General features: G+C 42.0%; 1 protein-coding gene across 5 annotated transcripts in view; it reads left to right on the top strand.

Moving 5' to 3' along the window:
• Window positions 1–27,746, top strand: part of znf407 (zinc finger protein 407) — a 191,305-nt gene that overhangs the window by 89,007 nt on the left and 74,552 nt on the right. For all 5 annotated transcript variants that reach the window (XR_006370709.1, XM_044117746.1, XM_044117749.1 and 2 more), the window contains exon 6: window positions 25,938–26,104. Coding sequence is in view for 4 of the 5 variants with exons in the window: in XM_044117746.1 (XP_043973681.1) it covers window positions 25,938–26,104 (167 nt within the window). In the remaining variant the exon portion in view is untranslated. The remainder of the gene's footprint in view (window positions 1–25,937; window positions 26,105–27,746) is intronic.

Below are 27,746 nucleotides of genomic sequence, written 5' to 3'. Positions count from 1 at the left end.
CGAGTCGTAACTGGAATTCTCAGCTTGGATCTGGTGACATTTTGCTTGACTACATAATTTTTTTCTGTCATGTATGTTTGTTTTAAGGGGCCGTTTTATGTAAAATCAACTTTTTTACCCTGTGTTATAATGTTATTCTGTCATCAAAAACATACCTGGAGTGTTGCCTTTATTCTTTCATACATGTGTGAGAAATCCTTTAGTCTCCCTTGGCAACCACTAAGCCGTGCAAAACGCCTAGTTGGACCTAGCTCCGCCTACAAGGACAAAGCTCCTCCTCTAATTTGCGGCTTCAGAGAGCATCCCTCCCACACGATTTCCCTATTTGGCTCCTTCAGACTAGTCAGCTGTAATTGGCAAACAGCTGGTGGAACTGCACATCTACTGAGCTACTTCTCATAAAAACATTGTTAAAGGTTCAATCGAGGAGCCATGTTGTGATGATGTCCTGAAGGTGGAGTTTCAGAAAGAGCAAGAGTTTTTTTTTAAAGAGACAGAGGCCCAATTTCGACTAAGTCAAATTTCCTTTGAGTCATATTTGAAATATACAGCATTTTTATAACAACTGAAGGTGACAGAGTTACTTGAATTATACTATGTGGCTGGAAAACATAATATGGCCCCTTTATTTTACTGTAGAGGTGCATGTCTTCGAATTATGTTTGACTTCAGTCATTCAGATTTATAAAGCATATATTGCTTCTTAAAACAGAGTGATGTATTTCATGTTTAATACTGTTAATTGTAATAACTCCACCTTACAGTTGTTGAAGATCAAGATTATAGTTTGCTTATTTTTTGGAAATTAGAACATTACATTAAAAATGACAGCAGCTATCTTTTATTTGATCTTCTTTTTCAATTTCACCCCTGAAATAAATATTACTGTTTGAGAATGTTCTGATTTACACACATGGGCCAGGATTTTTTGCTCTTAGCAAAACTATTTATTTACCTTTTTAGCACATCTTCCCGTCTTTATGAACCTGGTATCTGCTTTCATATTTGCATGGGCTCTGCAGACACCTAAACAAACACTCCACCATAAAGGCCAGAGGTTGAGAGCCTGACTGACAGCAGCAGCCTTGACTCAACTGTTTGTAATTAGTCCTTTAAAAACAGGGCGCCGAAACACAACTGACCCGTCCCACATACCTATTTTCATAGGTAATTGTTAAAAACGCCTGCCATTTTCACGCTTGTAATAATAAGCATCCCCGACTAATACACTCGTCACTCTCGGAAGCGGAGTGCCGATGGGCCTGGGGGAAAGACGTATTTGTTTAAAGTGGATGATGGAGCACAGGGCACGGTATGCGCAGCTGGGGAGAAAGTTTTTACTGCCAAGAGGGGCACGCTTCCTTTTTTTTTAATTTTTTTTTTCTTAAAGCTACATCTGAGCTACGTAAGCTTGTGCTTGAAACTCGTGGAGGAAAAACAGGAATTCAAGGGGAAAAAGGCATGAACCCACGTCCAGAAATAACTTCCAGGATGCACGAAAGCAGCGCAGGTGTGGTGACTCACCGAACAGAGACGAGACTACAGCGAGAGTTGTGCAAACAAGGACTGGTTTTCCATTTAAGCTCGCTACACTGAAGCTGTAGGTGAAGGTTATGTAATTGATAACTGACTTCTTGGTGTCTGTTTTCAACTGAGGAGGTCCGGTTCACAAGTGCAAAAATCGAGTTTGGCTTTCTAATATTACACACTAAAATACCTTTAATTTGAGTATGTTTAGTTATGTAAGAAAAGTCCTTTGTTATTAAAAAATATTTGTGCTTTACTGAATCGTCTCTAGTACAGTGACTGATAATACTTTGTTGCATAACCACTTATGCCAAAAGAACAGGATGTCTCCGATAACATTTTTCAAGGTAGAATCATTCAGATAAGGGGATCTTTGATCGTTCAGATTCAGATCTTTATTCATGTCCCAATTGGCAATCAATTTTATAGCAAGTCACAATAAAAAAAAAATAAATAAATAAAAAGCAACACACCAACAATTAATGTTTAGCTAGAGAGTGAGGGGCAAAATTTCACTCCTTCAACCAATGGAGGTTAAAAACACAAAACCTGTTGATCAAAAACACTGAAGTGCTGCTAAGACTAAAAAGGTAAACAATAAATAAACTAATGAATACGTAATGCCGTGTAGAGTCTGTCATCAGCTCAGCTCACAGGGTTGGCGGACGGAGGCAGCCTGCAAAGAAAGTGGATTTAAAAATTTTTTTTCCATTTTTTTCTCCGAAGAGTTTTTGCGGTGCTAGTGGCTCGTATTTTTGTGACAGTAGGCAGAAAGGATGGCGAGGAGAGGGGGGAAGACATGCGGCAAAGGTCGTCGGGACCGGGAGTCGAACCTGCGATGTCCGCGTCGAGGACTAAGGCCTCCAAACGTGGGGCGTGCTAACCCCCTGCGCCACCACATCACGCCCCAAGAAAGTGGATTTAATGTCTAGCAATTACAGTGCATTTATCAAGTTTCCATCAGAGGCCACCATATTTTTATGTAAAATCTCTGGGTATTTTAAAGAGTTTATGATGCTACGCTGTTAACACGATTCCAAGACTTTTATAATGCCACCAGCATTACAGCCCCTCCACCATACTATGCTGCAAAAGTGCTTACTAAACTCTACATGTTACATTTGTAATGGTGAAGAATACTTTTTCATTACATGCTTCCTAAGCATTTCATTTCCAGTTCAGTATTTGCATGCTCACCTTCTTGTGAATTTTCTTGTAAAGCAAAACTAAAATATTCAAAAGAAAACACAACTTAGGAAGCTGAAATAACTAGTCGCAATGCTGCTTGGTGAGCTATTGGCTGGCAAAGCAGCCAATCCAGAAGCGCTATTCATTTTGCCTTTTTGTGACTCTCACAGCAAAGATAGGAAAAACTATAGATACTGGCTTCTGCCATAATGCTAAGAGAGTTTCCACTGTGTGCTTGAATGTTAAGATATGTTTGGTGTTGGCACAATTAAAATAGGGAACTATAAGCATTATTAGAGATAATCTCAAGAATTTGGAGATCATAGCTATCCATGGGCGACTCGAATATCGGTGGTCCAGACAGCATATTGTTTTGGAGACTCAGTGACACCGTGTTGTCACATTAAGCTTCTTTAACAGCGAAATTTTAAGATTAGTTTTCATCCCACTCTCCATATTTATACCTTTAAAGTTTAGAGTAGATGCACAGAAAATGTAACCTCCGTAAAACTCCTGTAACCGGTGGTGAGCGTCGCTCTGGTTGTGACTGCGCAGCATCTTTATTGCACGTGTCCACAAGACCGAACCGACACGAACCCGCGGTCGGTTGTGTTGCCGAGCTAAGGGCCGATCTCAGTCTCGCCGGAGCGGGCATCTGGCTCCGCGGCGCGGGGCTCCGGGCTCGGAGCCGCGTCCCAGCATGCAGTGCAGCGTGGCCATATTGCCCCGGCACGCAGGGCCGAGACCGTCCGTGCTGGATGGGGGGAGCAGGGGCGGAAGAGCCATGCGTGGAGCCAGCATGGTGGCAATATGGAGCACACGGAGAAGGCGGGGGTCATGTCGCACACAAACACCAGTAGCAGTGTGGGCGAGCGGCGGGTACATGCATGTGTATGTGTGAATATGTGTGAGGGAAGTAAAAGTGTTAGTAGCGTGATGGGGAGATAAAGAGTAGATAAAGACAACTCCTAATTCATTATAATAAATCCTTTCTCTTAATTATTGATAATGAAACTGCGCTTTAATCTTCGTCTTTCTTCCTTCTCTTATCTGCTCGTGTCAGCACTTTGCCTCTCTGGCTTGGTGTTGGGTGGTAAAGGCCTCGTTTTCAGCCACCCAGGGGCAGCAGTCAGTAGCATCCTGTGTGGCTGCTGCAAGAAAAGCAAATTTAACTGCATGATAAGGGAGGGAGGGTGTCTGGATTTCTTTAGCCCTTTTAAGTGATTTTCTTTTTTTCTTTTTCACTTTGCAGCATAAAAATATTGTAGCATAAATAAAACGAAATCTAAAATTATAAAAATACTGATAGGTGCTTCTCACGGTTGGGCAATAGATCAATAATAATATGTATCGCGATAGACACATGATCAGAATCAACAGATACGATAGAATTTTCAATGAACTCTGATTCAGAATTGCACAGCATTCTGGGAGATGTAGGCAGACTAAAGGCTTTAGCTGCTCAATCCTGGCCAGCTAAGCAAGGTTGGTGGCATCAACTCATTTACTCTTTGGTTACCTAGCAACAGTTTCATGTTTGGCCATGCTTGAAAATGTGAAGAATGATGTGGAGTGAAAGAGAAAATGAGGTCAGGAGCTGGAGAGGAAACTGTGGATAAAACAGGAAAACGTCATGTCACCAGTTTGGCAGCCTTTCAAATATTTAAAACTTAAAAAATAATCAGTACTTTTCAGTGTCGACTAATATGAATCCCTTGTATCGTGATACATTTTTCAATTTTATCATCCAGCTCTAGCGCACCTAGAATCTAACTGATGTGGAATATCATAGAAAGTTTTTTTCAACTCTTTAATTCAAAAAGTTAATTATTATTATGCTGTGTGATATTATTACTGGGGGTGTGCCGATACAACTTTTTCACTTCTGATACAATACTGATATACCAGCTTTGAGTATTGGCCGATACCAATATTGTCCTTATCCGATATCAGCATGAATCATACATACTTTTATTACTGATTTTCTGGAGTGTTATGTTAGAAAAGGCTTCCTCTAGTGATATTACTCAACCAAAGAACAGCATTTAACAATATTAGGTATGAGAACACCTGGACCATTTATTAGTTACCAATGGATCTGCGTGAGGAATGCTAGAGCTGCTGGATAAAGATGAAGGGGCTGATTAAATTCTGGAGCAGAGTTTTACATCAGAGATTTTAGATGCAGGCAAAAATAATCCGATACTTGTTTTTTTTTTTTTTTTTTTTGTTGTTATCCCAGTCCGATATTGGTATCGGAATGATAGATTATTCTTTCTTTTTTTTAGCAGTTTAATTGATCATAGTTTACAGTCATTGAAAACCCCAAATCCAGCTTCTCAGAACTAGAACTGTCCTGCCCCAGGTTTTTTCCTTTCACTCAACTTTCTGTGAGCATGTTTGGAGACAGCACTGCGAGAACGGTCATCAGCAGACAGGACTTTGCATTTTTAATATCCTCTAAATGAACAGAAACTCTGAAAATCTATCAGCTTGTGTTTAATGATAACGAGTATTTGTTTTTGAATTGGATTACTGAAATAGAATCCTCCGTCATTATTCTCCCCGCAGTATAAACAAAGCTCCATCTCGCAGAGGGCAGGCGCGGCGCGGCGCGTGCCGTCCCCGCTCGGTCCTGGCAGGCCCTCAGACCTCTAGCTCACCTTTGTGTTTCGCTGGCTGCTTCGTTTGAACGGGAGCCAGCGGACGCCGCGCCTCCCTGTTTACCCCGCTCAATATTTCATGGCGAGTGAACACTTGCAAAATGAGGGATCGCGCTGATATTGCTGTTAAAATTAAGCGATAATTAAAATTTGTTAGTTTAAAAGCCACCGCAGTCTATAAAAGTTTGATTACTGGAAAATTAGGTGCATTAAGTTTTTATAGGTTGGCCCCATGCGAATGCCTGGGAACCATTTTTATGCACTTGTCACGGGCATATGGCGTCGAATTGGGTGTGTGTGTGTGTGTTTGTGGCCAGGAAACGGGACACGTTTTAGAGCTAAAAATCTTCATTTCCTTTTATTAGCCAGAACGCCGCAGCAGGGCTTTGCAAGAAAAATGCCAATTATAAATCTGAGCTTGTGTCTCAGAGTCCGGGTCAGAGGTCATGTTTCTTAGCATCTTGGTCGGCCTGTGATATCATGTCGGCTCTCGTTTCAGGGCTGTGTGCTATTCCTCCTCGTTCTCGGGTGAGCCAGGGTGCTATCAGCTCCTATTACTAACAGTGACGCTGGTCAGCAGCTGACAGCTCGTCCCACAGTCAGAAGCCACTTTTCACGCCGGAGCAATGTGACCTTGACTCGTGGAATACACCGGCAGCAGTTGTTCATCTTCCACCTCATCTGGGCAGCGCAGTTCCAACAGTCCCTCCAGCTTTTGTATTATTTATTTATTTATTTATTTGTCTGATCTCACCCCCGCCGGCTGAAGCCTGACTGACATTACTCAAGGAAAGAACAACGCCGAATGTCCACACTTCACCTTCGTGTCCGTTTGGCATACCGCGGCACAGAACCAGACGGGTAATTCTGTGACGCGACTGCGCGGCTCAACCGTCGACAGAAGTTGGACATTATGCACGGAGGGATGGTGGAGCAACTAGGCTGCTGCTAGCCTGTGTTTTTTTTTTTTCTTTCTTCTTTTCTTCCCAATTGAAACATCAGACTGTCATAGCAGAAATGGATGTTGCCAGGCATCACTAATGAACCAATTAATCAATGAATTAGCCGAGCAGCGATTAAATTAATGCGAGCTGGACGAGCAAGCGGCAGTCCTGGATGTATCCTGGGGAAGGTGATTAACAGCGCGCGCGGAACAGGCAGCGATCAACAAGGCTGCTATTAAGTTGGACAACTTCCTGAACTTTTCTCTTCTCGGCTAAATAAGGAACGGCTTCATTCGTGTGATTTATAGGGGGAGCTGCAGAGCGCTGGGACACGCTGATGCTGTTATGTTGCGGAAGTGTCTTCAGCAGTGACAGATGACAGAAATAATCTCAGGAATGAGAGTTCAGAAAGCCTCGCGCTCAACGTTCCCAAGGCCGTCTGAGAGTAACAGATTTGCAGAATTGTACGTTATCCACCATACCTAACAGTGGCCATCACTTACTGTTCAAATTAAATATCTTTTGATTTACATCAGACTCACTGATAATGCTAGCTGCCTAAAATCTCAGCTGACAGTTCTACTGAAAGTGCTGGTATAGTTAAACAAACTGCTTTCTTACTGGCATTCTTCCCAGACAAACACATTGCATGTATAACATATTCAATGGTTGCTATGGTTACTTGGCGTTGATGCCACTCTTTACTCTCAGTCAGAAGGTTTCGGTGAGTGTTTAGCCATCCACCTCACTGTGACCGGTGGCAAGTCAAGTTTATTTATACAGCAAATTACGCTGTATAAATAAGAGCAACAAGGCAGTTCAAAGAGCTTTACATTATAAAAACAGTCACCAGTTATGAAACAAGCAATAAACATTACATTTTGTCAAATGCCATCGTTACGATTATCTAGCAAATGTACATTAAATATGTGTAGCAATGTTCCACTTGATGAACTGGTGGGTTTTTAGCCGTGATTTTAGTCTTGAGTTTTGGCTGTTTTGCAGTTTCCTAGAAGTTCATTTGAGATTTAGATTTTGTGCATAGAAGCTGAATGCAGCAAGATGCACTTGGGTCTTCGTCCAGCCTCCTTTGTCACAGGTTCAGTTGTTTTGAACTTTATTGCACCGAGTGTAGAAATGAGCAAGTTAATTTCATAATTATTGTTGCCATTTTGTCATTTTATTTGTTTGGTTGTTAGGCTACTGTAAGAGAGATGAGTTTATTTAAAGTGCCTTTGCACATAACCAGGTTAATTTCCTGAATCTCTGGTTGTCGATGCTACTAAACAACTAACTAAAAATCCAAAATAAATGAAATTTATTGTACAAGAATTGCATAATATCACATAGAAAAGCGATACACTATGAAAACATTTGGGGTCACAGACTTTTACTTTTGCATATTTCCATGAGTTCACTTGAATTCTTGTTCTTCGTTGGATATCTACGGGGTTTGCTTCTTCCATCTGCGAGCTTAGTTCATGTAAATCAAAGCAGGTGGCCCTCTGTGGTTTAGAACATTGTTTTTATAGTGAGTTTTTGGCTGAAGGCAATCTACAAATATGGGAACATTTCTAAGATTTCGTGTGGGATTTAAAAAGCATAGAAGGCTTTTAATGTCGCTAATCCAGTAAGACAGCGGTTACCTTAACCCAGTGATTCTGAACGTCCTTCATGGGAGACGTATAAAGCTGGCAGTTCAAACGTCCGCCTGCGCCGCCGTTGTCTGCCGTCTCCAGGCCTGCCGTTCTCAATCTCATCTGCAGTATTACAGAAGGCAGAGCCGGGCATGCCATTTTGTTTGGGGAGACGTCGCCGAGGCGGCATGTTTCAGAGGGGCGTCTCCCTTGATTATGTGACATCCTCCGGAAGAACGCTGGACTTGTGTCCTCCATTACTTAGAAGTGGAAGGGGGGCAAAAAAAAAGAGGCCTTTTCACTATTGAGACTGTCACTCTCAATTTGGACTAACAGTAAGCATGCACATGGTCTCCTGAACGCCTCCCCTCTAACCCACCTGCTCTCCTCCTCTCTCTCTGCGCACACACGCATACACACACACTCATAAACCGCTCTGCAGCCGCTGCTCCTCCCCTTGCAGCAGGTCGCCGTGGTGACAGTTTGATTAGATCATCAATCGTGGCCGTTAACAGCGGTTTTCCTGAGCACCTGGACCGGCAGGTCACAGCTGGCTCTGAGCTACCGCTGTCCCTCTGACCTGGCACAGTGTGTGTGTGTGTGTGGAAATATGCTCGCAGACACAAAATTGCACTTGCAGTTTAATTGTATCTAAGGTTTTTGTTCTCTGTTGGCTTTGAAGTGGAGCTTGGCTCATGTTTTTTTAGTCGTTCCTTGTGTCCTCGTAGCTTAAGCTAAAAGGAAAGTGAATCCTCTTTCAGTTTGAGGGTTTTTCATATCAAAACACGGTAAAAATGATCCAGTTCTTTCAAGGTTCTGAGCCAAAATGGAGAGAACATCTTCATGACTCAATACCTTCCATCTTCAGTAGCTAAAACTTCGAGTAGTTGTCTGACTCTTCTCAACTTCATTGAGACTTTAGTTTATTCAGGTTTGCAGGAACTTATTTCCGAAGAGGTATCATAAGGTTGAGCTATGGACTTTGATTGGGCCATCCCAACAGCTTATTTTCTGTTTTCAAGCATTCTCTTGTAGATCTGCTGTGTTATGCAGGATTATTCCTGCTGGTCAGATGGTCTCATTTTTAAAGCCGCAGTTCCTTGTTGTATAAGGGACTCCGGATCAGAACCCCTCCACTTCCACGCTCACAGTTGGAGTTGTCTGTGCTGATATTTTGCCTTCAGCATTGTGTGTGATGCTGAAGGTCGTCGTTCCAAATCCTTCATATTTAGTGATGCAACTACTGTTTATTTTAATATATCAATTAATATATTAATAAACTTTAACATTTGTAGCAAAGGATGCACCAAGTAAAAATTGGACAGCAAAAGACGCTTAATTTTTTTACAAGAGAATTTTTCTAGAATAAAACTATGAGAACCACCTGAGAAGTTTTGGTTAGAATTTCAATTTTTTTAATTTTATATTATTTTTATTTTATTTATCATAAATGCAAAATGTGTATATTTTTTGTAAAATTTTGGTTTAATTGCTGATTTGAGTGTGCCCTATCAGCAATACGTCCTTTTTGACTCTTTATGTTCCAGTTAACAATAATTTGATCATTTCAATTATGGATTCATCACGATTAATCCGGTTGATCATTTTGGCCCTACTCATGTCTTTCATCTATATTTTTTCTATTTTGACTTTTATTATAAATAATTAGAGTCTTTTATTTTCCACATCTTTATTTTGAATAATAAAAGTGTGGAATATGTTGTGTGTTTTTGTACGCATCAGGTGAGATTTGACTAGATTTACAATCTGCCTAAAACCAAATCTTTTTTTTTTTTTCAGTCCCAATCGGGTGAAACTCTTCTACCGAATCGGGGTGTACTTTCAAACGGTGATGCTCGTGTTTATGTAGTTAGTAGATATCTATTAAGTCATGCCTCTGCAGTGCAGAAGGGCTTTTTTAAGTCGAAACAAATATAAAATTGCATGAAAACTGGAGGGCCTTTAACCCAACGGTTTTATGAAAACCCTTTGTCTGACTGGGGAGATTAAACAAGTGGAAAACTCAAACGTTAATATAACCGGGGAGACTTCTAAAAGAATAAAATAATAACATTTTTATCTCCGTGTTCCCTCCCAGATGCTTCCCAGAGTCTATTACTCTCCATGTTTGCAGATACACAGATACCAGAGGATAACTGTTATGGCTATTCATCTGAAGCACCACACACACACACACACACACACACACACACACACATAACACGCCGAGTTCACTTTGCAAACACACTCGTACATAAATTCACCTGCTTCCCCGCGTCGTCTCCAGCCTCTGCGTCGGCCCCTTCCTCTGCGTTCAGGTAAAGGAGTTAAATTTATGGCTTAACAATAATGGGACAAACTGTGTGTCTCGTTGCGATTCCTCAGGTATTCTGTGATTAAATAAATGTCCCCGCTCTTTTCATAAAGCTTGTTTATGGCACTGTGGCACCATATGCTGCCGCTTCCACCCCACCCACCCATCTCCTTCACTCTCTCCCTGCTTAATTCTCTTTTTCTACGCCTCTCCTTTTCGCTCAGCGGTTATGGGAAAAAGCCAAAGTTGCGTGTGAACCTGCAAGCCTCCAAACCTTCACGGCCTACTATCATCGAGCCAGTCCTAATGGCTGTGTAAATACACGAAAAGCACAGAAAACCGTTTGAGTAATTAATTCTCCAAAGCGGTATCCAGCATCCTTTGTGTGTGTGTGTGTGGATGTGTGTTTTACTTTTTTTTTTTTTCTTTTTAAAGAAAAAGCAAAACCAAATCAGAAAAGCAATTAATTTCTCCAGCCACAACATGGCAGTAAACACATGTGATTGTTCACCTCATTGTCTCGTCGGGTTTCTTCTCTGTACTCCGTCAGACGCTTGAGAGGCCAACTCCAACTCCGCGTGACTTTTCTCGTGATTATTAATGGCCGCTTCACATTAACTTCGCTCTGGTAATATACTCCGACAATGGCCCAAATCACCTGAGCGATGAGGACGACGGCGGCGGCCCCCGTGTCCCCTTGTCCAGCCAGCTCTGTGGCGGCTACTCCGCTAACCCCTCCCTGTCCTCAATGACCAAGATTAATGAAACCCCCGCCGTTTTTAATTAGCATGGCCGCAGTCATCAATTACGTCTGCCCCACCCCAAATACAAATATTGTTATATTTTTTGGTTGGGGGGGGTTGAAAACTTCTTGATTTATTTCATTGTGGTGGCCGAAGGAGTGAGATGAATGGCCTCCCATCATGGTCATTTGTGGAGATGAGGAGGAGAAGAGAAGGGGGAGGCTGCAGTGGGGAGGGGTAAAAAGATCAGTGCAGGGAAGAAGGGGGTCGGCGCCTCTCACAATACGGTAGAGGACGTGAACATGGCTGGTTACAGATAAAGTCGAGTCTGTCCGTGTTGCTGGACTGCGGTCACAAAACTCAGAACTTCAGAATAGTTTCTCCAAATCCAAACCTGGAAGGTTCAATTCCCCCTTGAGGCAATTTAAGCACCGAGTGGTTCAGATTTTGACAGCCTCTGGTTGAGGCGACTGTCTGGATGCTGTCAGATACTGCAAACACTTTTAATAACACAGTTATGATTTTAAAAGTGAAAAGCTTACAAAGCAGAGGTGTTTAGTAGACCCCATCACACTGGAGCCGATGTTAATTAGATTTAAGTGGCAAGATACACAACCTCTTGGTAAATAACACTCCATTATCATCTCCCTACTTTCTTATGAGGCCCAAAACTCTGGTAGCACATAAATACGGCACATTTATACAAGTGCCCCTCACTCTGAATTGATCACCTTCACATTAAATGCTTGGAGTGGCTCCGATTGACAGCAAAGTGACGCAGTAAAACGGAGACATTTTTACCGTTCATTCAACTATTCATACGTTACACTAAAACAGACACATGTAGAAAGTGGCAGTAGTGCATCATAGCTGTGACAGGACACAATTTGTCTTTTAACGTTCTTCATTTCTCTCTAAATAGTTCAACTTCGGTGGTGAGGCAAGAATCTGTGACACCATCTTTAAAGGCAGTGTGTTCTCTACATGTTTCTTTCTCGTGCAATGTCCACGTTTTAAATCATACTTCACTTGGTATTTCCTGCTTCACAGGCATTGGCCAGACAGGCTGGTTGCCTCAATATGTCCCATAGGCATGGTAAACCAGGTGTAAATAAAAAAATAAAAAATAAAAAAACATGTCCCTGCTGGTTTTGCTCTTTGGTTTGTCTCTCAATGAGTTGATAAATGCAGAATGGACTTATTAGGAAATCTTTCCCTTTTTAGCTTCTTCCAATGTGATGAAGCAAAGAAGAAAACGAACATTTCAGAAACGGTGTGAGGCCTTCTCTTGCTTTTCTTTAAGGACAGTAAGTCTCAAAGTAAGTCCAGACTTACTTTAGACCTCTTATTTAAATTGATACATATATATATATATATATTTAAAAAAAAAACTCTCAAATCTGGGGTTTGAAGAGTACAAAAAAAAACCTAAAATATTATAGTAAACCAAACGATTCGATTTCTGCAGTTCTTCAAACTGGCTGACTCGGCTCTGTCATGATAATTGTGTAAAGCGCTGCCGCTTTATGACTCGAATATGTGTGCAGCTTCTTTTTGTGGTTTTCCTGAGCTCAGATGTTTACGCTGCGGTGAGCCACCAGCCGCTTGATACTTGATGGCTACAGACACACACACACACACACACACACACAGATTTTTATTTTATACCCCTGCCGACACAACCATCGCCCGCCCACTGGACTCGAGAGGGAACGGTGGGAAACATCTTGAATATTTTATGAGGCTCGGGAACCCCACCTCTCTCGTCTTGCCCACCCCGCAAAAACCGCGGCCACTTCGTCCGGCAAATTCGCACACATACACACACGCCCGCACCCCACACACACACTCCCATACACACCCGCAGAAAGAAATAATGTTTTAAATGCAATCATTGTCAGGCCCAAACAATGTCATTTATCAAGGGAGCATTTGGGACTGTATAATAAGTTTCACATTATTAATACAATTTTTCATCCTCTGTCAAGCCTATCTGATTTATGGTACGCGTGTGATCTAAGGTGATCATTGAATTACAATTCTAGTAATAAGAGAGAGAATGGACCTGGTTTACTTCTGCCCGCTGGAGCAAAACTCCTCCCCTCTTTCTCCCCCCCATACACACACGTACACAGATAGAAGAAACTATAAGATTTAAAACGGCTTAACAATTTACATACATTTATTTATGTACATTTGTGTATTTTTCCGAGTAGAAAAATATATACGTTTAACAGAAACAGAAACAGTTGAGGTGATTTTGACTTATTTCTCCGTTTACTTGACAAAATGAATTAGATTTAATCACATTTCTGTGGTGATTCCATTCAAATTGTTTAATTTCTTAAATAGAGTAGGTTCTCATTGTCGCTTTTACGCTGACTTAATGTTTTGACAACAGCCAATGTTTCTTGGGTTATCTTTTATTAATAAAATGGGAACCTGAGATATTTGTACAGCCAACAGTTTATTCAGAACAGATTATTAGTCTTTATTCAGAGCCATCTTTCTAAATTCATTTTTCAACGCTATTTACTCAGGTTGATTAATAATCTACTAAACGTCTTTGAAATTAGAAAATCTTAAAGTAAAGACGTAGTTTAAGAGCTGCGGTCATCAGGGTTCAAAAGCACATTTTTGTCTATGCAGAGGATCCCTCCTGTCCCAACAGACACCTCTATTCGCTCCTCTTTGGAAAGACAAATGATTAACAAGCACCTACATTCCTTTGTTAAAAATAAACAAAACTAGTTTACCATTGAAGACAAAATCTAACTTCAGTAGCAAAAACTGAGTTAAATCTGCTCAAAAAAGTTTTCAATTTAGAGACTTTCGCAATTCTTGAGCAATGGCTCTGAGTTAAGAAGCAAAGTTTGGCAGCAACTTTGACATTAGTATTAGCAACTTGCTAGAGTTTTTGTTCCAACACAGACACACTTTATCTACTTCAAGTCTTACCTACAGGTTAATATTTCTTTTCCTGATACAACTCTTATATATATATATATATATATCGTTTTACTGTACTCTTTGTTATGCCATGCCCCAATAAGCTACTGTTTTAAAATGTTCAGACCAGAATGAAATTAAAAAGCTAGCATTATTCAACTCGTATGCTTTATTAAAATTGTAATCAATTTAATTACAAATATGTAACGCCGTCCAACATCCGTTGTTATAGTGCAGCTGATGTTCTTGATATCTGCCTCCGGCCTAAGAAGCTCCGCTAGCTAGCAAGTTTGATTGTAGCATTAGCACTGTTGCTAAACCAGTTCACGTTAAATGTACACTAAAAACTTTCTCAATCTTAAAGTTTATTCAAGTTCTTATTTTTTACAAAAAATATATATAAATTTATAACATAAGCCATTTAGTTATATAACCCTCACTATTATTTACTAGCTGGATGTGGCGATAATGAATAACATTAGACTGAACCAACATGTTCAAGTAAATCCCAATCAAAACGATTAGGCATTATTTGTTTTTAAGAATACATAGTAAATTATCACGCTTGGTTGACTGTAAATACCTTTAGTGGTTTGTATTCGAAACCTGCCAATATTTTTACTTTCTTGTGGGCTTAAACTTTCTGATGAAAGACATCGACAGTTTAACTTTTACTTCTCAAGACTACGAAGCCGCTTTGCTTAATAATCCTGAGTTGAAGGCAGCGTGCCAGGGACCTAATTTTAGTGACAGAAAAGAAAGAAGAAAACAAACAAATGAACCCAGGTCCTGTTAATTAGATCAAGAGCAAAGCTCATTATTCTAAAATGATATTGGCGCCAGGAGAGTAAATATGAGTGGCCTGTTTGGGTTGGGGGGGGGAGGCGGCGGGAACTCCGTAATGGGATAGGGATGCAGGTCGTTACAGGGCCGAATGATTTACAACCACATGCTCTTTGATGTATAGACTGCACCTTTTATTAAGTGCCTGTCGTTATGGTCAGTGGCTCAGTCATTTCCCTTTGTGTCTAATCAAAATCCATATCCGCACCAACTCCGGCCGTCCAGAGCCCAGCTGCTCGGCGCAGGGAAAGCAAACTCTGTGGGAATGTTGGCCTTCCTGCTCGTCTGCTCCCTCCCTCCGCCAGCGGAGGCTTACGTGTTGCAAGTCGTTACAACCCGCAGCGAGCAACAACAGATAAACAAATGGAAATGCGAAATTCTCTTGAGGTAATTGAATAACAAAGACAGACTCCCGTCATAAGATTTCGGCTGCGTTTTTTTTGTTGTTGTTTTGTTTTGTTTTTGTTTGAGCGAGTATTTTCACTATTAGCGCTCTTGCTCGGCGCTTTATCGGATTAGCCCGTCGTTGAGGGCCCGCTGATCGCTGTCATACATCACCCTGTTTGATTTCTGTTTAGAGCGAATTTGAGGAGGCCGCTAATTGGATTGTGGCAGTTTAGCCCCGGTTAAAGATGGTAAATGGCAGAGCCGGCTCTCCTCTACTCCTCCTCTACCCCGTTCAAACTCTCAGGCTCCGGAGCCCGCCGGTTCTCCTCAGGATTGCCACAATTTATGACACATTTTCTCAGTATTCTTAAAAGATAATTAGGTTTATCGCTAGTTTTTTTTTCTTCCCCCCCACCCCACCTCCCATTACTTCTCTTTTGTGTACCTGAGAGCACACAATTGCAGCATGAAAACATAAATATTTCTGCAGCACAGCCGTGCTGGCAGGTGAGCCTAATGAAATTCTAGCAGTGTAATTTGATTTACGAGGTGCTAATGCGGCCTGATATTAGAGAGAAAAAGCTCTGATATGGCTGCCTTGTGCTGTATTTAAGGCCTATCAGAAGCCTGATAAAGAGCATCCTGTCCTCAGCACTGCGCCTGAGTTATTGTTGCAGATATTCATATTGATAGTAATTCTTCCCGACGCAATTTAGCACCGGCAATACATAAAAACGGAGATAATAGTTAATTTCGGTGGCTGTTGCTCAGATTGCGATGCTTTAAATTCAAGACTTTACAATATAAAAAAAAAAACTTTCAAGATGTGAAGCATGTGGACGCTTTTTAAAGTGTTTAAGCGATATAGGCATGTGGGTGCGTTGGCATGTGTGTGTGTGTGTGTGTGTGTTGATCTTGGATTGGCCTTTGATCCCCGCCACATCACATAAATCACATTTTCTCTAATTTTAGCAGAAGGCCTTTTTTTTTCTTCTTCTTTTCAAAGCTCTTGATTTGCAGCCAATTTGTTGAATCATTTTGAATAATTGTCCAATATCTGTAAGGCCTCTTAAGCTTTTAAGGTGAACCTAGAGAGGCAACAAGACATCATAAACACAAAAAGAAATCCTTTGAGGGGTTCATTTACGTCTCAAAAGGACTTCTTTCTAATTGAGGTTGGTGTGTGTTGTGGTGTATCCGCAGGGTGTGTGTGTGTGTGTGTGTGTGCGTGTGTCTTTATTCGTGTTTGCGTAGACTTCTGAGGGTCATATCCAGGTTTGTCTGTTTGGGACCATTGAGCTATGGCTCCCAATAAAAACAGGCAATAACAGGGCCACCACAGAGGGACCTGGCCTTTGTGCCTCCCCTCCTCCCTCCTCCCCCCCCCCCCTGCTCCTCTGCACCCCCTAAGTTATGAGCTGAATAACCGCGCAACAATATTAAGATAACATTTCCTGATTGTTTGTCAGGCAGGAGGCTCCTTCACCCCGCTTTCATCACGTCCACCGTGTTCATTAAATTGACAATTTGTATTTGCCCTACAGCGGGATAAACAGGAGCTTATCTGATGGGCTTGGTCTTTTATTATTTATTTCATTATCTTTTTTTCTCTCCTTCTTCGTTCCTCCTCCACCCCCCTCTTCTTCTTTTTCTTATTTCTCTCTTTCTTTCTCGTTCTTTCTTTCTTTCATTCTTTCTCCCGGGATTGAAGGTAAACACAAATCAGCAACAGCATCTCTGTTGAGGGCCGTTGTTTATATTGCAGTCGTATGCAGCAGCGCTCGTCTCGCAGGACGTTCATCTACTGCACTCTGCAGACGCATGCGGCCTCCTCCTGGAAGTTTTAGGATCCTCAGTAAGATGTAACTGTGAATTTTTCACCTCATCATTCTGTCCTGTCTTCTTGTAACTTTGTCTCCTTTTTTTTTTGTTTGTTTGCTTCAGAGTGTTTGTGCTGCAGTTCTAAGCGGCTGTGGGTCAGTTCAGGCTTTTTTTTTTTTTTGTTACCCATGGATTTCTGTTTTATCCCATCTACTTTCATTTCCTGCCCACACACGCATCACTTCCACTCAAGCCGTGGTGCATCGGTTTTAGTTTAACTATTTTCAGGAAGTATGGTAATAAAGTGAAAATGAAAACATTACTACAAACCAGGACTCATCATAACATGTTAACTTACTCTGTTTAGAAAAAGTTTTTGTGGCTTTTATTTAATAGCCGGACAGGAAAAAGGACAGAGACAGAGGGGCTTGGAATCAAACACTGTGTTGCGCCTGCTCTGTACGGCTTCCCCCGCGTCAACTCACTTTTTCAGCACAATGAAGAAAATGTAAATTACCTGAAGACTTTACATTACAGCCTATGACCATGTGCTGTTAATCTTAGTTTGGGCAAGTCCACTCTTCATGAAATATAACCCCTGTTTATGCCAGAACAGCTTAAAGGGACTTACAGATGCTAGTTATTGAGCGATCCGTGCTGTGGTTTTGAAAAACACAATTTATTTTGGTCGAAATGTGAAGAAATCATTTGGGTTTTTGTCATGTCTTTGAAGTATGCTGGTCACTTTTGATAGGCTCCTGTACTTAATAGTTTATGGAGATCGGTGGGGTTGAATTCACGGTGTTCTGCTGTCATGACAGGGTATGTTGGGGGTTTTTTCTGTGATGTCATGTCTAGTTGTTTGTAGGTTTTAAGTAAAACCGGCTACCTTGGAATGGCATTTTTTAATGCTCTGGGTATCAAATACTTGATAATCAATAACCAAATAATAAGACCATAAGTGGATGGTAAATGATAAATGGCCTATACTTGTAAAGCGCATTATCAAGTCCAGAGGCTTACAACGCATTTCACACAGTCATTCACACACACATACACACGCCCACACACATTCACACACTAAGTGAAGGCATAGGTTTCATGTTCATCATTCCAAGAGGAGTGAAATGCCTGGATATTTTTGAGATAGATTATGTAATTATACTATAGCTTTCATTGTGAGATCTGCAGCATTCGTATTAACATAAAAATTTTAAATAACATCGTATTCCAAGTATTCAAGATTTGTTTTTCCTGTGATAAAACGATTGGAGCCATCAGCACTGTAAACCAGTACTCTAATTCCTCCTACACTCTTTTCAGGCCTCATAATAAGCTAATTCAGGTTTTTAGCAAAGCTTAAACTGTAACTTTGGAAAAAGGCAACATACCTGGGCGCACTATGGCAGGGTGGTAGCTGGCCGCTGCTTAGCAAGATGACTTGCTTTCTTCTATGGGCGTCGTGAGAAGAGGTAATTGAAAAAGATAATGTAAGAGCTAAACCCTGTCTAGCTAAGGAAGAGTTACATGATGTAAAAAAAAAAATCTTAACTTGGGCAGAGATGGTGACGTTTTATATATCTATTCCTTAGGTCAGTCTGCGTCATTATGTGTTTTCAGTGAAAACAACAGTAAAACGGCTAAATATTCCTCCGGTGTTGTGGTAACCAGCGGCTCTAGCAAATCTCATGAAAACATATTTTTATAAACCCTAGATACGAGTGCTTTAAGTTTGGCTTCCTGTATTTATGCTTTTTCTACTTTGAAATGAAAAAGCAGGTCAGCTAGTTGTGTGAGAATACAGAGACTGGCTAAGCGTTAGCTGCTAGCAAATACGCTAGCATTTGGTTCAGAGCTTCCTATTGATGCTGTTTCTACACGTAGAGACGGCTGAAAGGAGTTCTATTTGTCAACCACATAAGAAACCATTTCTGTACTTTTTCAACATTAAAAACACTTTAAAATTAGACAAATACAAAAACAATACAGCATTGTAAAACCTGGCCTGAATATTCTTGACTGATTGGATTCTTTGAAGTAATGTTTCTAAGTTTGTGAAATCTTTAATGCACTTTTGACCACAAAAATGAGCTAGAGAACATTTTCTAAAAAAAAAGGGGAAGAAAAATAGTAACGCACATGCCCAAATCTTCGCCTCTCAACAAACCAAAATACTGCTGTTTGCCCTAACAACCTGTCTGAACAGATAGTACAAACGAAACGTATACAGGCTCAACCTTAATTGAATTAGCTTCGTTTGAATGTGAAACGAAGCATTATGACGAAAACTGATTTGCACCCGCAGACCACAAAGACTACAGCGCTTCCTAAAGCACTTCTCCTTAGCACTGTGAGTGATGATGTTGCCCTCCTCAATCTCTTACCTCCCGGGGGAAAACCCAGCCTGTCGTCGGTCAACGTTGAGCCTGCAGACGAAAACTAACGAAGCCTGTGACTTTACTTAGGAAACAGTTGTCCCAGAAATGTAATCTTTTACCCATTTTTTTCCCCCCTCCCCACCCTCTAATCAGGTTTCAATTGACTGCCACTGAAGGAAGAGCTTCTCCTCAAGACGCTTATATAGGTCCGAACCGAGTCAGACGCCATTTAGAGCTTACTCAGTCTTCCTCCCAATATCTCGGAGAGCTCAGGGCCAAATGATTTAATCTTCATTCAGCTAATTTAGTCTGGATTTAAGCTGCCGGGGTTGTCGAAGTGCAGAGTGATGGAGTCTGAAAACAGGATGAGAGGGAGAAAAACGGAAGGAAGGAGAAAGGGAAAAACAGGGAGAGATGAAGTTAGAGCGATGGAGGGAGGAAAAAAAAAGGAGATGAGGGAGGAGGAGGAGTGGGTAGAGGAGGGGGGGCTGCTGAAGATGATGATCCATCCTGACCCTAGTGAATGCTGTCATGTTCCCCCCTCTAGGTAATCTCTCTCACTCTCTTGCTATTTTACATGTGAAAATGCTCTCCTGACAGTTGCATATCAGATAAATTTTCCTCTTTTTTTTTTTTTTTTTTTTCTTCCCCCATCTCCGCTCCTCTCCCTTCGCCAAATAAACAACAGTCTTCACTTTGAAGTTGTCTGTTTGTGTCAGTTTGGCTTCGGGCGAGCGTCGGCCTCTCCCTCTTCTGTCTTTGTGCTGCAGCGCGAGAGAGCGTAGCGGATCGCTTCCTCTTTGCGATGGCCGGCCAGAACAATGCGGAGAGAGGCGGGACGGGAAGCGGTTTGGGCGTCCGAACGGGTCCACATCACCGGAACTGATCAAATTAATTAGGGAGAAGGGTTTGAAAACAAGAAGAGGCGGGTTGCCAGCGTGGACTGCGAGCTTTAAGATACATTTTGTAAGACAGAAATTTTCATGGACCGGGATAAAATCGCCCTTTAAAGAAAATTAATTAAACAGCATAGTTTCCAGTGAACACATTCTGCAGGTTTTTCCTCAACAGACACAGCCTCGCCACTTGGGGGTGGTAGTGAGTGTGTGGTAATGAACCAGATTTTATTTTTTTTTTTCCGCCCCCTTCTCTCCCCCCAGCCCCTATTAGAGGTGCAGTAACTCCTCCTGAGGGATCTCTGTCACAATTAAAGCCAGCGATGTTCTGACAGTTGCCCCACGTGCCGGAACTGAATCAGGATCACACCACGGTATAGATATGGTAATGAGTGACAGTATGGATACGGCGGCATGCCGCTCTCTGGATGTCGACTCGAGACGCTCACCTGTGTCTGTGAATAAATCGGCGCAGGACGTCAATCAGGTGACTCTGCTTCGCCAGCAGAGGGGGGAGGAGAAGGAGACACAGGAGGAGGGAAAAGGATAAATATAATGAATCAAAGTGGAGCTTGTCTGTGATTACAGATGAGCGTTTCGTGAAGTTATTACCTCGCTTTCTTATGTATATCTGATTTATTTTTGTCTCATGTATTTGCGCGCTAACACGACGATGTAAACATATGGTGTGGAAGTATATATTTATATATATATATATATATAAGGTGTCATATAGTTGTAATTTACTGAGTCTGAGATTCTAGTGCATTTCTGCACTTTTGCCAGTATTTTTAAAGCACCTTGCCAGACTTAGCTCTACAATATACCCAAACTAATTACAGAGATTGTTTGTCACCTATATATAAAAAAAATGCAATGGTCAGTGGTTTCATTAGTCTTTGTTTTGCTGTAAACCATTTAGTCTGAGTAAAACACTTCGATGTCCTCTTGTTATGTCACAACAGGCTGGCTGAGGAATCTGGAGCAATTCTGACTACGTTTGTTTGTCTTGTTCTCAGTGATTTTGATGATTTAATGGTAGGGATGTAACAATACACAAAAAGTAAAGTTTGGTACTTCGGTTTAAGGTCAAAGTCGGGAATGTTTTTGGTTTGCTCAAGAAAAATTGAATCTGGATGGATGAATGGGTGATACAACAATGAAAGCGCTTGATAATGATAAATGTTGTTTAGGATGTTTTTAAATTAGTGCTGTACAGAAATTTTAAAACGTAGAAGAGTTTCTTTTTACTTTGGAACTGACTCCTCATTACAGCACCAGTGTGTTGTCCGTCTCTCGTGCTCTGCAGCCATTTTGGGATTGTTGAATGCCGCAGGCGGCTGGATTTGGCGACTTCAGATTTTTCTCAGGTTTTTCTCCATTCGGCTCGACGTCGTTGTTTCCTTCAGTGCACATTTCTTCCTCCGCTGTAGCTCCATGAAAAACCTTAATGATCCCAAACTCCAGAGCGATAGCTCGGGAGTCCTCTCTGTTCTGTTTTGGTGTCACATTTTAAAGTTGCCCTGCAGAACATTGCATCGCACACTTAGTTCCGCATATAAACATTCTGCATGTGCTCAGGTATAAAACGACGCTCTTTTTCCTCAGTACATTTGGCAAAATGGCTTTATCGGGTATTTTCATTACTTCGGTATTTAATCGCGTTGACTTGTGTTCATAATGGCTGCAGCAAAACTTCAGAGCCGTAGGTGAAACACTGCGTGGATTTCTGGATGATTTGTTGACGAGAAAGAAGCAAAAGGAGTTCCTCAGAAGGAGCACATTTCTTCCTGGAAGACATGAAGAGATCATTTGTAGTGTCAGTCAGTGGGAGGGGAAATGTGGAGTTTCATGTCAACGTCCTGCCTGGTGTGATGTCATCAACCTAAATGCACATAATTTGGAGTAAACAGTTATTTAAAACAAAAAACAAAAATCTTTGCTTTTTCTGCACTTCCTTTAGGAAATGCCATACCATCATCATCACCCAACTGTGATTTTGTAATCATTGCACAAAGATAAGTTATCGCCTGTCGGTAAATTTAGAGGGATATGCTAAAACAAAGTGAATTTAGCATATGGTTGAATTCACTCTTATCAAAAAAAGCCAATTATGAGGCAGAGAAACATGCAGCTCTTCCTTTTACTAAAACAAACAACACACCACATTTATTTCTGAAGACATCATTGGAGCTCTTTGGAAGGAGGACATCTTAAAGTATGTGCTATATAAATGCCTTCTTGTGTAATTTAGATTATTATTGTTATCATTTTTTTTATCCGGGTGTTATATTTTCACGCGGCCCCTCATAGGGAGGACTTTGCAAATTTATTTCCACAATTTTGAGTTTAATTCTCAGAAGCACGATAAGTTTTCAGAGATTTCAAATGGACAAAAATAAAATTTTCTGTTCTTCCTCCCTCTCCCCTCCAAGCACACACATCTACTCTCTCCCGCTCTCCATCCGTCTGCCCCTCTGCCTCCCACCTTTGGGTGCAATCTTTTTTTTTTTAGCTCGTTGCCTGGCTGTTTAGAGGCGCTATGCATATGTATGGGCGAGACGGTGGATCATGACGGGATCTGACATGCAGGGACAAGATCAAAGTGCTCCATCTCATCCCGTAAAAACAGAAGCAAACCTTCCTCTCATCCTTACAAAACCCCCACCGACTCTGCCAGCTCCTCGACTCCTCCATCTTCCCTCTTCCTCCCGGCTTCCTGTTCTCGGCCACCTGGCCCCACCACGCCTCCTGACGCCACAAGGCCATGTCCCTTCAAGGCCCCTGCTAAGGCCGACTCTGCCGATTACGCCCGTGATAATAAACAATGCCCCCCCGCCACCCTGTTTAGCTCATAAAGCAAAAGGAGTGTTGTGCATAATGCTTACAATAAAAGATAGCATCTCTTCACTCATCTTATTTACCTCTGCCTGGCAGACGAGCTGTTGCTATACATACCACAGGGAGAGCGAGGGGAGAGGAGAGGAGAAAGGTGGAAGGAGCCGCAGATGCTGCTGGTCAAATAAAGTCTGGAGATGAGAGTTAGAAACCAGGATTCGCATTTTTAAGTCACGTTTCGTTCGTGAAGCACATTTCAGCAACAAGGCAGATCAAAGCTGCTTTACATCATAAAGGCATCATAGAGTCGAGCGATAAACATTAGTTTGTCGGAGTGTCATCATCAAGAAAACACACTGCAAACGCGTTGATCAATGTTTGACTGATTGCTAATCAAAGGCAACTCTACACAGGTGGCGTTTTAAGCCTGGATTTAAAGCGCGCGCGTCAAACTCGAGGCCCCGGGGACAAATCTGGCCCGCCACAACTTTTTATGTGGCCCTCTGGAGTCTAGAGGAGCACATAAACAAAACTTTCAAGATGACGGTTGTTTAATTGTATTTTATGTTTTAATCAGTCTAATCAAAGCAGTTTTTTTCTGCGTCCTGTCAAATTATACAGCTCTGGGAAAAAAATTCAGAGACCCCTTCACTGAACCTCGTTGGAAACGTCAAGATTTTTCCACCAAATATTGATTCTGAAATCTTCCTGAGTTAAAACAGTAGTTTTGTTGTTTCTAAATGAATATGAACTTGTTGTCTTTGCATTATGTGAGGTCTGACAGCACTGCATATTTTTTGTTATCTGTAAATAAATACATTTCTGTTTGGAATTTCGGAGACACGCTGCCAGTAGTTAGAATGAAAGAACAATGTTCATTTTACTCACACATATACCAACAAAGAGTAAAATCAGAGAAGCTGATCATTTTAAATGGTCTCTTAATTTTTTTCAGAGTTGTTTAAATTCTGATAAAAAGTTACGTAACTTTAAGAAGTACTCAGCGAATGCAGAGACAGCTATTTATTCATATTTAACCATTTGCGTGTTTCTATCGTTCGTTCTACGACATCCGTCATCTTAAAATGAGTTCGACACGCCTGATTTGAATGAACTCTGCGTTTCGGCCGTTTTGAGGTTTTCTGGAAGTTTGTTCCAGATCAGTGGAGCATAGAAACTGAACGCTGCTTTCCTCCATGTTTGGCTCTGGTTCTGAGGACGGAGAGCAGACCAGAACCAGAACCAGACGACCCGCAACAACAGACCCTGAACCCACTTTGGTGCTCAGCCATTAAAAGTGCGTCTGCCATCACTTTAAAGCCGCCTCATCCTTCCTCGCAATTGAGCCGAAAACGCCCTGTAAACCGTCGCTTGGCGACATCTTCATCACATTTAGATCCATCTCCATGGAGCATATGGATTGATACGAAAGCCAGCCTCCATCCCTCCACCCTTCCCCACACCTCCACCCTCTCCCTCTTCCTTTCCAGTAAGAAAGATGTATGAGTTTGAATTATTGATTCAGACACATGCTACATGCTGCTCGGAGTCATTATTTGTTCAGGTGAGTGTCACGCTGCTCGCTATGAAACAGATACCGCGGGGATTAAGCGACACAATCAGGACTTAAAGACAGCCGCCCTCCCTAAAATAACACGGCCCCTCGCTGCAAGACGAATGCTCCCCAAAAGCTGACTTCATTTGTTTATGACTCGCGCATTAGTCATTCCGCGCCTAAATTATCGCACGGGGGTAAAGATTAATTCAAGCACAGGCGGCTTTCGCTATTGTCTTCTGCGTTTTTGTTTTTTCTTCTTTCTCTCAAAGCCGAACAAGGCGGCGGATGAATATAGGTGCAAACCTCCTACACACTGATTAAAAAGCCAGAGCTGTGGTTTTTTCTCATCATCATCTTCTTCTTCTTTTTCTTCTTCTTCTATTTTTTTAATTATTTTTTTTATCAATCGTAGGCGTGAAGAATAGACAGATGTCCAGAGCAAAGACAGAATGGCGTGCATATTCACACGCCATATTTTGAGCGCCTTCGACATCATGCAACAAAAACAAAAAAATGAAAAAAATAAAAATAAAGGAATAAAAAATGCACCAAACAATGAATTATGTCTTACATTCATTGATTTGATTCTGACTATCTGAAGCTGTAGATGGCTGGTGATCTGAAAACAAACAGCTGCGCTGTAGAGCGGGTTCTGATAGGCAGAGACGCTCCGATTCAAGAGCCTTAAGAGGATAGCAGGAGGTAAAATGTTGCTAACTGTTCATTTAGCCCTGGCTAAGTGGTCAGGGACACTGGACAGGTGAACTCTATTCTCCCCACTGGCCCTGCAGGGTGTGTGTGTGCGTGTGCGTGTGTGTGTTGTGTGTGTGTGTGTGTGTGTGTGTGTGTGTGTGTGTGGACTGTAACAGAATTTCTCTAGTCCTCTGGGCCCTGGTGCAAAGCAGAGAATAAATGGTGGAGGTGGCAGGCCTGGACAGAAAAATCAATGCCTGCTTATACAGACATGACACACCAGCAGCCAACTGCATTCTGTGTGTGTGCGTGTGTGTTTGGATGTACAGAACACAATCACACAGCCCCGTGCTCTGTGGGTGTAAGTACTAGTGCCCAGCAAACCCCCCTTTCCCATCTCTCTCTTTCTCTTTTTCTCAGTAGATTTTCTACTGTTTTTTTTTTTTGTTGTTGTTTTTTTTTTTTACGTCAGCTTTGGGATCAGTAAATAACTCCTTGTTGTGTCCCCTCCTCCCTCCTCCTGGTCCCTCTCCTCTTGCCTCTCTTACCCTCCCTCAGGAAGTTCGAGTGCGAGCTGTGCGACCGCTCCTTCAGCGAAAAGTGGGCCTTGAACAACCACATGAAACTGCACAACGGGGAGAAGCCGTACAAGTGCATCTGGCCGTCCTGCCACTATGCCTTCCTCAACCTGTCGGCCATGAAGGACCACTACAGGACGCACACCGGTGAGACACACAGACGCCGATTCTCAGCGGCCGCGCCGATTCTCAGCGGCCGCGCCTCCCCACCTACCAAGGTGCAAAAACACGTTTTTACACCTTGAACCTCTTGGACTTCAGTGTGATAGTTTTGTTCATGCGCCCCCGTTTTAATAAAATCAAGCACAGCTGATCGTCTTCACTCACTTAATTCTACGCTGAAAAAGAGAGAATGGAGCGCCAACTTAAAACTTTTATGTGTAGTCCAACTGAGAGATTCTCAGCTCAGGCGGGAAAAATATAATGACACAACAACCATTAGTCATACATTCTGAAAATCTACTATTTGTAGAAGAAATTACTGGAAAGGTGTGGAAGAAGTTGCTCTGACTGGGCCCCGTTCTCTGTGGGAAGGAGCTTTGCTGTGTAACACAGTAGTGAGAGTGTCATGCTGTGGGCATGGTTTCCTTTGGCAGTTACAGAAAAATTAATAAGATTCCTGGAGAAACAGCCAGCAGAGACTAAAAAAGACCTGGGAAGAGGTTTCACCCTCCAGGTGGACGGTCATTATTATCCAGCTAAAGCTACAAGCAAACAATTTTGATCAAAGCACAAGTCAAAATCTTATTGAGAATCTGTGGCAAGACTTGAAAATTGACGTTCACAGAGTTTCTCCTTCCCGGTCTGTGCGTAAATTTATTGCCAAAGAGGAACGGGCAACGTCTTCACGTTTGTAAAAAACAATTAGCAAAGCGCGGGCCTTTTTCTCCTCTACTTGACATTTGTGCGCTACTTTGTTTTGGCCTCGTGCAAAATCCCAATAACTTGTGTGGATGAAACGTGCCAAAATGTACGCAAAAAAAACAACAAAAAAAAAGGTTCACGGGGCAGGAATGCGTTTGCGAGGCATTACGAGTGGCACTCTAAAGGGCGGATTCCATAAGATTTGACGTTTATGGGCAGTCAACAAGTTTGGGACAAAGAGCCGTTTGTCCATACTTGGATCCGCTAAAATCCACTTTATGGCTGCGGACTTGAGCGAAATCGAAGTTTATGTGAACTGTGAAAATCTCACATTTACCATGAATCTTCTCAGCCTTGGCTGGAAGGAACATTCACAAGTTCGGGCCAATAATAGCCGCCGCTCGTCCATCTGTAGTCGTTATGAACATCCAGGCGAAGTGGAGCCAGCACTTGGCAGCCAGTCGGACGGTTAAACACAATCTCCTGATCCTGATAGAACTGTGACTGTTATGAGATGCCTCGTCGGCCAATGAATAGTTTAAAGGGGAGAAGATAAGCAGTGCGGGGCAATCTTCGGATTCTTCTGTTTTTGTTAACTGCCGTCCTCTACACTTGGAGGAGTCACATTGCAGGGGCTAGTAAGGTGGCGTACGTTTCCAAATCCGACGGTTGAAGCTGTGTGGTTTCCCCCCACCACCCAAAAGGCTCCATCTGGACACAGAGTGTGTTTTCTTTGAATCCAGCTGGTCACTAGGCATGTTTTGGTAAAATCCATCTGATGCCTGAGAGTATTTTTTTCCACCTGGACCGGTTTGTGTTGCCTTTTGAGAGGGGGAGAGGGGGGAGAATGATGCAAATGCGAGTGTAAAAATAATCCTCAGAAGAAGAATGTTTGTACAAAAAAAAAAAATTGTCAGACTGAAGG

Source organism: Gambusia affinis, linkage group LG05, assembly GCF_019740435.1.
Source record: "Gambusia affinis linkage group LG05, SWU_Gaff_1.0, whole genome shotgun sequence".
Classification (NCBI taxonomy): domain Eukaryota; kingdom Metazoa; phylum Chordata; class Actinopteri; order Cyprinodontiformes; family Poeciliidae; genus Gambusia; species Gambusia affinis.
The sequence above is the reverse complement of the archived record's forward strand: the minus strand, read 5'-3'. Positions and strand labels throughout refer to the sequence as shown.